Source organism: Octopus sinensis, linkage group LG18 (assembly GCF_006345805.1).
Source record: "Octopus sinensis linkage group LG18, ASM634580v1, whole genome shotgun sequence".
In the NCBI taxonomy this organism is placed as follows: Eukaryota; Metazoa; Mollusca; class Cephalopoda; order Octopoda; family Octopodidae; genus Octopus; species Octopus sinensis.
Window position 1 is genome coordinate 19,263,017 of NC_043014.1, and position 15,000 is coordinate 19,278,016.

Consider the following 15,000-nt stretch of genomic DNA (forward strand, 5'->3'; position numbering starts at 1 on the left):
ATATATGCATACATACACACACACATATATATATATATTACATACATACACATACACATACCTATACATATATATACACACATATATACACATGCACATACTTATATCTCTACATACTCGCATATACATATATATATATATATATATACACACACATACATATACCTATATACATGTATATACACACACATATATATACGCATCTACAGTTTGTATCTACACTCACATACATGCACATACACATAACTCTACATACCTACATATACATCGACATACTCGCGTACACTCATATATATACACATATATACATATCACACACACATACATATACATACACATATATATATATATATAAATATATACATAATACACATATACACACACTACATATATATATATATATATATATGTTACACACACACACACACATATATAATATATATTTATATATATATATATATATATATATAGGTAGGTAGGTAGGTAGGTAGGTAGGTAAGTAGGTACACACACACACACATATATATGTATATAGATAGATAGATAGATAGATAGATAGATAGATAGATAGATATATAGATAGATAGATAGATAGATAGATAGATAGAGATAGTAGATAGATAGATAAATATAGATAGATAGATAGATAGATAGATGAAACTTACTTGGAAGAGGAAGCGTGGCGTTGGATCATATAATAATATAAATGATACATAAATATATGCGTATATACATACATATATTTACAAACCTACATATATATGTATATATACATGCATGTATGGGTACATGACTTCTTTTCGAACAACGAAAAAGCAAACAGAGAACCGAGACATGCAACATAAAGAACATTCCCTTCATCAGTTGTCCCTGTTTAATCTACTCCGCGTCACGAAGGTGAGGACAATACGTGACATAATTTTTCACATCGTCTTGGCTTAACAACACTCACTGTTTGTTTTTAATGTCTTGTTCTCACTATCCTGCTTTTGCTACCACTTTCACCCTCCGCAAATAATACCAAATTTTAATTAATTTGCTTTGCGGGAAGGACTGTTTCAATGAAGTCGCGTATTGTCCTTACCTTCGGAAGGCGGAGTATTTGAAACAGGGAAAACTGATGAAGGGAATGTTGTTTATGTTGCATGTCTCTGTTCTCTGTTTGTTTGTTTCTTTCGTTGTTCGAAAAAAATTCGTTTTCTATATTTTTGTTCATGTTTTCGTTTCTCATATATGTGTGTGTGTGTGTGTGTATGTATATATATATGCATGTATGAGCGTTATCAAACACATATACTTGATGAAAAGGAGTAGCGTATTTACCGGAAGGCTGCGATTTAGAGAGGTGCAGAATACTATTGTATTATTTATATTATTATATGATTGAACGCCACGCCCGGTCCAGGAATCGAAACCGCAATCTTACGATGATGATGCTGACACCCTTACTACTAAGCCACGCGCCTCAACATTTAAAGTATAATTGTAAATATATAATTATAAATAAGAGCACTGGAGGAACAGCGTCTATACCCATGAAATAGACATCAAAAGGCTCCAAAGCACTTAAGTTAGCACTCCGTTTATCACAAGGCCGTATGTAAGGAAAATGGACAAAAAAGGATTTGTAAAATATTGACAACCATATATCTAAGATTCCATGTTTTGCAATATTAAAATTGCTTTCTGATCATCAGTAGGGTACACCGACCGTAAATACATGTGGAATACATATACATACCCATAGGGATAAACTCAAATATACGAATATACACATATATTTCGCACATATATACGAAGTAAACCCTCGTCCCTGTGTGTATTTTCTCAGAATAATACCGCAGTAAATATGTTTGTGGAGTTAATAAGGTGGAGTGAATAAATATTGTGATAAACGGAGTGCGAACGGTTTGTTGTCAGTTAATTCTATTTCAAGCATACATCATTATTTGTAATTATATATTTATAATTATACTTTAAATATTTATTTAACCCATATGTTTCTTTTGTACGCTAGCCACTGATAAATCATTAATTACTGACTTTTTTAAAATTAATTATATATATTCGGTTGGTGCATAACTATTGCGGCTTTTATTCAACAAATTTTATTCAACAAAACAATAACAAATATACAAAAGCATCTTTGAATCATTATTCCGGAGCATATTCACTATCTACTTTAATTACTGCTTCCCATTTGCTTCGCAGACCATCATTTAAAGATGTTGTTAAATATTGTTATTGTTGAATAAAATTTGTTGAAAAAAATAAGCCGCAATAATTATGCACCAGCTCTCTCTATATATACCTACACATTCGAGTACTGAGTTTTACTTCAGTTGTTCCTTCTACGGAACTGATATATAATTACAACGAAGAAATTTTCCTTTAGATCAAGCCAATATCTAACCTGCAGTTAAGATATTCTGCAATACGTTAACTTTTAACAGCGTTTGAATATGGCGACGAAAATCTTCATAATTTTATTTCACCTGGTTTATATGAAGCTTTATTTCCTGCCAATGATGGCATTATATGATTTATTCGATCCATCCATTTTCACTTCCTGAAACAGGGCTATTTTCCCTTTTCTCTCTCTCTTCAATTCTCTCACTCCTTTTCTTTCTCTGTCTCTTTACATAAACACATACACGTATTTGTATATATCTGCGTGTGAGTTCTTACATATGTGTGCTTGCATGTCTATAGGAATATATCTGTCTGTCTGACTGCCCATTTATCTGTCGGTCTGTCTACATACATACATACAAACATATTCATACGTACACACACACACGAGTGTATATGTTGTATATACCAATGGTTCAGGTGATCGGTTCAGTGTCATGAAGTCCCTAATTTAGCATTTGTTCATGGGCAACTATATTTTAGCGCTCTGTTAAGTTAACGGTTTGAAAAAGAGACTCATTGAATAAATACCATGCTTTAAAAAACAAGTAGCTGTGTCGATTCGTTCGACTAAACCCTTCAAGACTTTGCTCCAGCATGGTCCATGGTCCTAGTCGAATGGCCGAAACAAGTAAAAGATAAAATACAAAAGGTATATATATACATATGTGGTAGATTCTCCTGTTGTAGGCCAAAGATGACGATTCTGGATTTTGTTGCTTTGTTCATCTCAAATGTTTGAGCTGTACATTAAATCATTCCCTTCTTCAAATTGATATTGCCTGTACACAAGCACGGTATGCCACGCTTTAGAGGCCGAAGAGATCGCAGAGAAACGTGAAATGAAGTATTTTACAGAAGAACATGTTGCATCAGAAATGGAATACTCAACCACTAGGCCTAACCACTAAGTCACACGTCTTTACACTCACACTTACATACCTGCATATACATACACACACACAAACACTCATGCGCATGCTATAGAAGCGACAGGAGAAACGGAACTTAGTACTCAACTTATTAGGTTACAGCTGTTTCCGCTATAAGTGAAATTAGAGCTGAGTGCTTGTATATCACCTTATAGCAACCGCAGAGCCTCTTAAATCAAGTGCAGGTTTATTTGGGAAAACATATTTTATATGGAAATGATCACCTCCGAAAATGTAAAACTACATGGAAGATGGTTTGTAGAGTTTGGGGGAAGGAAATCACTCCCAGTAATTTGTAGATTTAGATAATGATTTGTATTCGCAGAATCGTGTAATGAACCCGAATATAAATACGTATATACTGAGAATATTCCAATACAGATCATGGTGGAACACAAGAGCCACGCTATTCAAGAGACTTTCACTGCTTCTTAATTGTTACTTCTCCGATGCAGTAGACGCAGATGGCAAGCGTTGAAATGACCAAAGATAATTATTCGGTTAGAGTCAGTATGGATATCAATGAGCTATTTAACCCCGGTGATCATAACATGATTCTATACCTGTGACCTGGTTTGTGTGTAAAAATATCACGTGTCTAGTGCTGCGCTTATGACAATAAGGGTTTTCTAACATAATGAATGAGAGAGAGAGAGAGAGAGAGAGAGAGAGAGAGAGAGAGAGAGAGAGAGAGAGAGAGAGAGAGAGAGAGAGAGAGAGAGAGAGAGAGAGAGAGAGTGTGTGTGTGTTTTTCTCTTTGTGTGCAAAATAATAAAATAGCAGTAGCTGCAGTTGGAACGTCTTTTATAATAGGTTGTCTCGATCAAAGTTGACTAGACGTTCAGCTGCAACGAGATCATGTCTACTAACTCAACGGCACGATAGTGATCTGCAGATGCATTATTCTCATACGTAAAAAAGTGAGAAAATCACAATTTAAAGCAGGTATACTTACAAAGTGAGCTTTCCACCTTCTCTATGGAATCTGTGATTTGTTGACGTTCTTCTTCTTCTTCTGTGTAGGCGCGAACATTGCTGAGCATGAGAGGTAGTTTGGTACAGTGCTGAATGGGAGCGACTAGCAGATCAGGTACCTGTAGTCTGTTACAGCGAGCGTCTTGTTCACACCACTGCATTGGAAAATAGATATATGTGAGAGTGTATGTGCGTGTATATGTGTGTTGGCTCACATGTGTATGTGTGCCTTGGCAAGTGTGTGTGTGTGTGTGTGAAAGTATGTGTGTAAAAGTGTGTGTGTGTGAAAGTATATATGTGTGTGTGTGTGTGTGTTCTGTAAACTTATGTAGAAAACTTAAAATTAGTCAATCCACAGAGTGAAGTGTATACTTTTTGGTGATCAGTTAGGTAAGTATCCATTCCATTGTGACGCGGAGTTGCACGCCCGAAATATGGCGTGCGAGCGGGCATACAATAAATAATAAATGTTTGATTTGTCCACTGGTAATTGTTTGTTCTAACGCCCAAGATTGTTAAACGGATGCTCAATGTTTCACTCCTTTAGAAAGAGAGCATCACGTCAGTAAGAAGTTAGAGGATTTGGGCATCGGTTGCGTGGCTGATTCTTTTTTCGGTTGGAGCGTGTCACTTGAAAAGTAACATTGTCCACGCAGGAATAGCTACCTTTTACACTGTGTGTATCGAAAATTTAGTTGCATTTGTGTTTTGGTTACTAGTGCTGAAATAAAACCCCTGAGGATATCAGTGGTAATATCCACGCTGGAGTGTAGATGATATCAAGTTGTCTCTTTCATCTTGATTCCACTCTGCTGCAATCAACAGAAGAAATGGCTTTCTATAAGGGTGGTGTTTATTTCTGCTTCAATTTAATGATGTATCTAGGCAGTTGATTTATCTTTAAGTCTCTACTGATAATTATGTTTAAACCCTATTCCTTAAATATTGCTATCAAATCCTTTCTAAATCCTAGGGTATGGGCATATTTTTGTAACGGCATCGAGGATCCAGTAACGCATGTGCAAAGTGCATCAATTTTATCATATGTCTTCATTGAAGTGCCAAACAATGTAGTGTCTTTTTCTTTAATCCAGGCATACAGCGAAGTCACGGGAATGCAGTATGGCAGATTGGGAAGAGGCAGCGGAAGAGCTCAAGAATCAACGGTACTTCTTACATTGATGCTGAGCGGTGAAATCTTAGAAGCTCAAGGGTCAGGATCACCAAACTCTATCAAGAGAGCAACTGCAACACATCCATAAGGGTGACGACAATGGTGGTGTAATCAGCTAATGAAACAGTATGATTCAAATCTGAGGGTTCTGTCCCCCTGACTCTCTGAGGAATCCTGGGCGGAGTAGTGATAGAGAGTTATGGGAATCCGTGCGAGCAGCGCGACCAAAATTGTAGGACGAGGCATTTAGAGAAGTATAGATAAAAGCCGACGACTTAGTCTAAAATTTATCCACTGGGTGCTTTGTTGAGGAAGGAAGAAGCGTAAAATCACTTCGAAATGATAGCACTGACACTGACACGTAGTATTCCTAATTTGGACATCAGTTGCATCTTCAATTATGGATGTGTTGATTCCTTTGTTAGAGTATGGTAAATCCTTCTATATAGTCTATTTTGGACGTCAAAATTACATGGACGATTTTGGACGTTAAATTTGTTTTACTTTCACTTTAATAGAAGTACACACGTGAAGCCTTTTTGTGTTTAATTCCTATGTTCTTTGCAACTATGTAGATATTGAAGCGTTGTTTAAATTATTTCATGTAACTGCTTTGGAAGGTTGCTAGTGTGTACACAGCTTCTACCATTCATCATATTTTGCGTAATATTATTATTATATATATTTATGTGTGTATGTATGTGCGTGCATGTGTATGTGCCTGTGTGTTCGTGCGTGTACATTAATATATATATATATATATATATATATATAATATATAATACATGCTTCTTTTTGAATCTATCAACCTAAGTTTATGCATCTATGTATGTGAGTATGTGTGTGTGTGTGTGTGTATGCATACACATAATATGTATAACAGCGTATAAAGATATATATAAATATATACATACACACACGCACACATTACGAAACATATATAAAGCCTCTCAACAAAGCATTGAAGTCAGAACCAGATGCTAGAATGCAGTTGAAAAACATAAAACAAAGTGGAGGTGGCAGAAGTGATTCAAAAGAGATGTCTGAACACATTTAAGAAAAGTCTATACAACTATAGCAACTAATGATGAAAGCATCTACGTCAAATCATGGGTGTAACGATATAAATGCTGACAATGCTCTCCTGCCTCAGCTTTTCATTGGTGTTTCGAAAATCTGAAGTTAATTTATTAATTTCAGAATAATTAGTTGGATAGAATATGTTCAAAATACATTTTTGTTTGCTTTTCACTTTAATACAGCGAATAGAATATATCATACATGAGCCATTGGCAAGTGGAAATGCTTTGCATTGCGAACCGGCAGGATCGTTTACATGCCGGGAAAATGCTTACCGACATTTCGTCCGTCTTCTGAGTTCAAATTCCGTCGAGGCTGATTTTGTCTTTCATCCTCTCGGGCTCGATAAATTAAGTACCAGTGAAACACTGGAGGTCGAAGTAATCGACTGGTCCTCTCCCCCACAATTCCTGGCGTCGTCCTTATAATAGAAAGGATTATATGTCCTGCACCTCCATTTCCCCAAATATTAATAGAAAGGTAGCTTTAAATTCAGGGTTTCAGGATTCTTCACTTTCTCTTTCTGTCTCTGTTTCTTTCTCTCTCAAAGTATCTACATATATATATATGTGTGTGTGTGTGTGTGCGTGGGAGCGCGCCTGAATATGTCGCCACCACCACTACCGGAGCTTCGTGAAGCTTTTTTTTTAGGTGTTTTCGCTCAATAAACACACAACGCCTGGTCTGGGAATCGAAACCGCGATCCTCCGATCGCGAGTCCGCTACCCTAACCACTGGGTCATTGCGCCTCCACCCAATGATTCATTGTGGCCACAAAATGTTTACCATGCTATTACTACTACTACATCACTCGCCTGTCTTTTTCTGTAACTATATCCCTTCCTGCTACTCTAACGGGCAATGGCCTTCTGAATTACTATTCTGTGTAGATCCCTTTTTATTCGATTGACCAGTCTTGACATAGTACTATATGCGGGCACCAAAACGATCGCTCTTCAATATTTCCACCGCTGGCGTCATGCTAAAAGTTGTCGACATTAATACCACTTTAATTGAACAAGAAACGGGTCGTAATGGTGGTGGTAGGAGTTCTGCGAAGGACCATGATCATTCACTCTAGAAAATTATTCTGCTAGTACTTATTAAGTACTGGCCTTTTAATTATTTATTTATTTCGTTGATCACGTTTTGCTCTCTAGTGTCATCCAACCTCTGCAACTCATATTAGCAGAATTCACTAATTTCATGATCAGACATTTGCAAAAATTTATAAGCATATGTTTGTCTAGAAAGTCTAAAAGGCTCATCAAGAAACATTCAACATTTCACACCTTCTACTCATAAACAATCACCACGGCCTTCCACGGTGACAGTATGTTACGAATATGACAGAAATATGACAGTAAAACAAGCAACTGAATATGTGTCATAACGGTTCCAAATGTTGGCCCAACACAGCAGTTTTTGAAGGGATGGGGGAACTCGATTACATTGATTCCAGTAACTTGACTGGAACGTATTTTATCGATACCAAAGGAAGAAAGTCAAATTCAACCTGGGTGAAATTTGAAATTAGAATATAAAGACGAACGAAAAGCATGTTTTGCATGGCATGCAAATGATTCTGCCAATTTGTTGCCTTGATGTAGATTAGTCATAATGATTTCAAATTTTGTTACAAGGCAAGCAATTTAAGGGGAGGGTGTAAGTCGACCCCTGTGATCAATTGGTGCTTATTTTATCAATCCGGAAAATATGAAAGGACAAGTCGACCTCGGCGGAATATGAACTTAGAATGTAAAGGCGGATGAAATACCGCTAACATTTTGCCCGTCGCGCTAATAATTCTGTCAAATCACTGTCTTAATATAGATTAGGGATAATCCTTGCTATTATAGGCACAATGTCTGAAATTTGGGGGAGGACGATGGTCGATTACATCGACCGCAGTACTCAACTACTACTTAAATTATCGACCCCGAAAACGTAGCCACGCGCGAAATACCGCTAAGCATTTCGTCCAGCGTGCTAACAAGTTTGCCAACTCGCCACCTTTATAGATTAGTAGTTATAACAAGAGTATAGGCATAACCTAGTTCACTAGATCATCACCATCTTTAAAAACAAATCGTCTTAGTTTGAATCCAGTCAGAAACCATATAGATAATTCAAAATGAGGATAACCTATAACGATAAAATATTGGGGGAAAAAAAGAGGAAACGTAGCGTAGATAGATATGATTATTGTGAATCCTATTTACTTATTTGCATGATACTAATGTGAAAACTTATCACATTATTTACAGTATCTCTTCTCAGGCAATAGATTTTTAACCACCGAGAATGGGCTGAAAAATTCATAGGCTGAATTTGGAGTGACGGTAGAGCTGTGAAATCTTCCACGTATTAATTTCAGCTTCTTTTATATATAACTGCATTATTTCATTTCAGGTAAACTAATATCTAGCTGTTCAAAGAAGACTTCAAATGTAACTAGTGGGGTATTTGCTTCAAAATGGACAAAATTTGGCAATGTGATATCAAGTCCCGGCAGAAGACAGTTTAGCCACCCCCAGCCCGAGGAAACTTGTGTTGACTTGATTGCTACATTAGGAGATGACGTTCCAGCTTTATCAACAGTTCAAAAGTGGGCATCTGAATTTAGGAGGGGTGGGGGAGATTCTGTTCGGTTGTTTTGAAACTGCCATCACCGAGGTAAACATTGAATTGTGTTCACCACAGGGTGATGGATGACAAGTGAGAGACTATCAATTAAATAACAAATCAAATAGCTATTAGCATATTCCGCGAGAGAGTTGAAAATTTTCTGCGCGATGAACATGGCGTGACAAAGTTTTCTGCTCGGTGAGTGCCTCGTCTTCTAGCATCTGATCAAAAGTGTCACAGGCTGTTCACACCTCGTGAAAACCTGACAGATACAGCTAGTTTCTTTGAACGTTTCCTAACCCTAGTTACGTGTTAGGTTCATCACAGGGACAAAGAGAAAATCCATGCAGCAGAAACATCCACCTCCTCACCTCTGCCAAAGTAGGCTATGGTGGTTTCATCTACAAGGATAAAGATCGCCTCAGATTTTTAGAATGCAAAGACATAGTATTTATTGACTATCTTCAAAAGAGCCACACCATCAATGGAGAGTACTATGCCAACTTGCTGGGGAAGTTACCAAAGTCTATCAAGACCAAATACCAAGGAAAAACTGATGAAAGAAAATTTGTTTCATGAGGTTAATGCTCCAGTACAAAATTCTTGGTATCAAAGGCTGCTGTGTTCGATTGTAGCTTTCAACTGCTGGATCACACTCTCTATTCTCATTTGGCCACTTCGAAACTATCATTTGTTACCTAATATGAAAAGACACTTGACTGATGATTATTTTTTTGACAACAGGATGAAAGCTACATTATTTACATTATTTACAATTGACAGATATTTATCCTCATCTTGTTTGTTGTTAACACAACGCTTCCGCTGATATACCCTCCAGCCTTCATCAGGTGTCTTGGGGAAATTTCGAATCTGGCTTCTCATTTTCTATGTTGTTGTTGTTATATTATTATTATTATTATTATTATTATTCAGGTCACTGCCTGGAATCGAACTCGGAATCTTGGGGTTAGTAGCTCGCGCTCTTAACCACTATGCCATATGTCCGTAGGTAATTATGGAGTGAATTTTAGGGCATATAAATATAATATTCTCCTATCCTTCCTTAATACCGGTTCCCACATGCTGTTCATATCTGCACTCGGTCTACTTAGGAGGTTGTTGTGTCCTAGCATATGTGTTGCTTCTTTTATTTTCGTATTTCCATTGGTATTCTCTGTCTATTATTTTAACTTCATTCTGCAGGTGGAGGTTGTCTCCGTTTTTCCATACATGATCAGCTATACTTAATTTATGAATATCTCCCCGTGTCACAGTTTTGCGATGTTCGTCTATCCTTATATTGAGGGGGCGCCTTGTTTCATCTTTGTATAACCTACCATAGCTGCATGGGATGGAGTACACGTAGTTTTTGGTTATATTTTCTTCTATTGGTGGTTTTACTCGAAGGAGATGTTTGTGAAGTGTTGTATTACTCTTGAATACTGTCCTGGTCTCATATCTTTTGTATCTTTTCGGAGAGGCCTTTCACATAGGGTAGTTAGACTGTGGATAGTTTATCGGTTTCATCCTCTCTTTTCTTCCTAATGGGAGTGGATACTATGTTTTGGGGGTAGTTGTTGCTTAATAGATTGTTACTGAGCTTGACCATTTCTTCACGGTGGCTATCACGATCGCTACTTATATTCATTGCTCGATGTTTCAGGCACTGAGCAATCCCTCTCTTTACACTGTATGGATAGTGGGAGCTGAAGTTAAGGTATCGTCCAGTGAAGGTCGGCTTGCGGTATACGGATGTCCTGAATCAAAACTTGATGCGTGTTATTACTACGTCCAGGAATGCCAGCTGATTGTATTTTCATTTTCCAGTGTGAACTGTATGGATGTCTTTATTGATTTCGCATGATCTAACAGCACTTGGACATCTTCCTAGTGGGGCCAGAGTATGAAGGTGTCATCAACGTAGCACAGCCATAGGGTTGATTTTATTGGTGTTGATCCTACAGCCTTATTCTCAAGGTATTCCATGTAAAGGATAAAAGATATTCACCAATGGGTTCAAAGCACTGCATCACCGACGTGAGAGGTGTGTGGCCTGCAAGGGTGAATATAGTTAAAAAAAATAAACTTCAGTTGGTCACATTCCATGAGAGCCTCTAACGATTTCATCCGTGTGTGTTTGTGTGTGTGTGTGTGTGTGGTGTGTGTGTGTGTGTCTATGCATATATTCTAAATTCTTACCTTTTCAAATTCACAGAATTCTTCGTGTTTCCGAAGCTGCTCTAGATAGTTCATAGCATTCATGTAATTGAGGCAATAGACATGATAAACATCACCATCCTTGGAGTGGCAAGAAAACTATAAATATAAAGAAAAGAAGGCAATGGGCATGAATAATTGATTATAAACGTACTGAGTGTCTGAACACAAATAAAAAATTATTATATAACACGTAACGTGATTGTCCCTGACATGTTAGCAACATAAGCCGAGCATTTAGTAGATATACTGTTACCTATGAATACAGATTGGCTAAGTTTTAAGATACAATTTCATGAGACTTAGCGTAAATTATTCCTTACTACTAAGGTTTGATTAGCTGAGTAATTACGGTAGTATGTATGGTTTCCTAGTATGATTTATAACTGATGTATGAATTCGTATATTGATTTATTACTGCATCAATCACACCAATTGCGGAAGCTCGTAAACAACGCAAGTACTGTCCCATTGCCACTCCTTTCAACGACTTATTACAACAGAATGTGTACGATATTTTTACAGACACAGACACACAATCACAATCAAACACACACAGACACACACACACCACACACACGCACGCACACACACGTGGCTTCCCATACACATGTTTTCGGATTCAGTCCCACTGCGTGGCAACTTGCGTAAGTGTTGTCAAGCATAACCTTGGGTCGATTAAAGCTTTGTGGGTGGGTTTGGTAGATGGAAACTGAAAGAAGCCTCTCGTATATACATATATATATATATATATATATATATATATATATATATATATATACACACACATATATATGTATATGTATATATTTAAGCGACCGTGTCTTTCTGCCTGTGTTACCCCCACTACCATCACTTGACAACCAACGTTAGTGTGCAATTGACTTAACCTTTCCCTCCAAATTTCAAACATGCCAGGCGAAATGCTTAGCGGCACTTCGCCCGTCTTTACGCCCTGAGTTCAAATGCCACCGAGGTCGACATTGCCTTTCATCCTTTCGAGATCGATAAATTAAGTACCAGTGATACACTGGAGTAGATGTTATCAAGTAGACCCCTCCCATGAATTTCAGGTCTTGTGCCTGTAGCAAAAAGGATATTTTTCTCTTTATCACAGGTTTTCTCTTTATTACAGGTTTTGTTGGAGCCCCTGGAGTCTTGCATACGTAGTGGGCTTACTACCTGCTGCCTGGGGTACAATGCTATTCGTTCTTGCGAGTTATCTGAAACTTTCCTGATAATACTAGCTGTGCCAAGGAGGCAAACCTTTTGTTACAGTTCTATTGGGCACTGTATTCTCGTTTCCTTTATATTCCCCTTGATGCCTTCTGATACTGTTCCCAAGGACCCAACAATAATTGGCACTGTCTTCACCTTCTTCATTTTCCTTATCCGGGCTACTTCGTACTTAAGAAGGTTTGCACCTTGTCCACCACCACTAGCTCCGGTCTCTTATGCTCTAGCAGCTGATCTATTGCGATTGGGAAATCCCACAGGATCTTGCTAGTCTCCGACTCCGCAGCCTTGTGCGGTTTGTGCTCATCCCACGTCCTTCCTCTCTCTAGCCCCCACTTTTTACACAGTTTATAGTGTAGCACTTTCTCTACTTGGTCGTTTCGCTACAACCTGTAGTGGTTTGGGGCATGTCTAGGGCATTCGTTTGTAATATAGGCAATGGTTTCATCGACTCTATTGTAGATGTGGCACAGCGGAAACACATGCTAATTCATAAGGTTGACACTCCATTTCGCCCATCGCTACGTGCTGAGTTCAAATTCTGCCGAGGTCGACTTAGCCTTTCATCCTCTTGAGTTCGATAAAATAAGTACCAGTTGTTCACTGGTTTCCATGTAATTGACTTTCCCACCTACTTCGAAACTGCTAGCCTTGTGCTAAATTATTAATTCTATACATTCATTATAATGAATTAAGTACATTTCTCTGAAGTTCGTATAAAGAATTATACTTGCCCGCGTGATCAAACACACACACACACACACACACACACACACACACACACACATACACACGCACACATATCTTACTGTTAATAATCACTAACAATATAATTATATACTCATATTTTGAGTTCAATTTTCCTATTACATTGCCAATCCTATACCCACATATACGCACATATATAATACACATCCTATTCATATATATTACACACAGTCACACACATACATATGTATATATACTGTATATATATATATATATATATATATATATATATACACACACACACATACATATGTCGACCAGTTTTCATGCGAGTTAAAGTTAACATGGGTTTCCTTGACGACAACGTAACCTGCATTTGACTAACATATGTTTAGCCTGAAGAGTAGCTAACTGTGTATCCCTCGTTGAGTAATTACTATTTTCGAGGTTCCGCTAGCTAGGAAACTTATGTAACCTGAATTTTATCCATTCCATTTCCTAAACTTGGATTTTTATTCGCATTTACTATAAACTCGGTTACTAACCGTAAACTATAAAATAATTTATTTCAGCTTATCAAACTTCGGTATGGGAAAAATTCACAACCTTCTACGGCCTGCTGGAAGCTTACTAACCTCCTACACCTTGATCCTTGGATCTTATCATTACACACATACACACAAACAAACCAACACGCGCGCGCACACACACACACACACACGCACACACACATACATACACACACACACATATAAACATATATATATATATATATATTATATCATGTAGTTATTCTTGAACCGGTAGAGAAGCACTTGATCTGCTAAGTAAGTAAGTATAAGCTTATAATAAGAACCCACAAATCTTGTTAAATACAGTTATCCAGGGTATACTTGTGAAAATAATAATTCATTACGTCTTTTATCATGCTGGGAACAAGTCCGTTTGTCAGTTGTCTTTTGAGCAGACAATTTTGAAAGAAGTGATGTTGGTAAAGAAGAAAACAAAAAGAAAAACAACACAATAGATTTAACCTATTCTACAATAATTCGATGCTAAGCATTTGCTATAATCGTTTCTGTTATAAGTAAAAGCCTAAAATTTTCAAGTTGGAGGCTTGTCAAATTTATTCACTATAGTGCTAAATTGGTACTTATTTTATCAAATCTGAAAGGATGAAGGCGAAGTCGACCTCGTTTGATATTTGATCTTAGAATGTAAATTCGGATGAAATGCCGCTAAGCATTTTGTCAGGTGTGCTAACGATTCTGTCTGTTCGATTCCTTTCCACTTACTTCAATAAAAACTATGGTTTGTATGTTTGTTGTTGTCATAAAAGTTTCATATACTTTCGAAATGATAAAACGTGAAAGGATTCCTTTTTTGAATAGTATATCTCACAGCACACGTGTTAAGTTATAAATAATAGCACGTAAATATTGAGTTGAAAAACCATTTTGGATAGAAAAATCGAAGACTATTGGTAGAACTAGAGCCTAAAACATTTGTGAGCATGCGTGCGTGTGTTTCAGTGCATTCACCTTTGAGCGCATGGTTATATGTGTATATGTGTTTTGACTATCGTAGCTGATGAAAAAGGTTAACTTGTTTCTCAACACTTAGTGCACCCTATAT

The 15,000-nt window shown here is 37.3% G+C and overlaps 1 protein-coding gene across 3 annotated transcripts in view; it reads right to left on the reverse strand.

Annotated features, from left to right (window-relative positions):
- The window catches only part of LOC115221827 (pleckstrin homology domain-containing family G member 7-like), a 987,181-nt gene that overhangs the window by 30,868 nt on the left and 941,313 nt on the right, over positions 1 to 15,000 (reverse strand). For all 3 annotated transcript variants that reach the window (XM_029792059.2, XM_029792061.2, XM_029792060.2), the window contains 2 exons: positions 11,404 to 11,520; positions 4,300 to 4,474 (listed from right to left, as the gene is read on the reverse strand). In XM_029792059.2, coding sequence (XP_029647919.1) covers positions 4,300 to 4,474; positions 11,404 to 11,520 — 292 coding nt within the window. The remainder of the gene's footprint in view (positions 1 to 4,299; positions 4,475 to 11,403; positions 11,521 to 15,000) is intronic.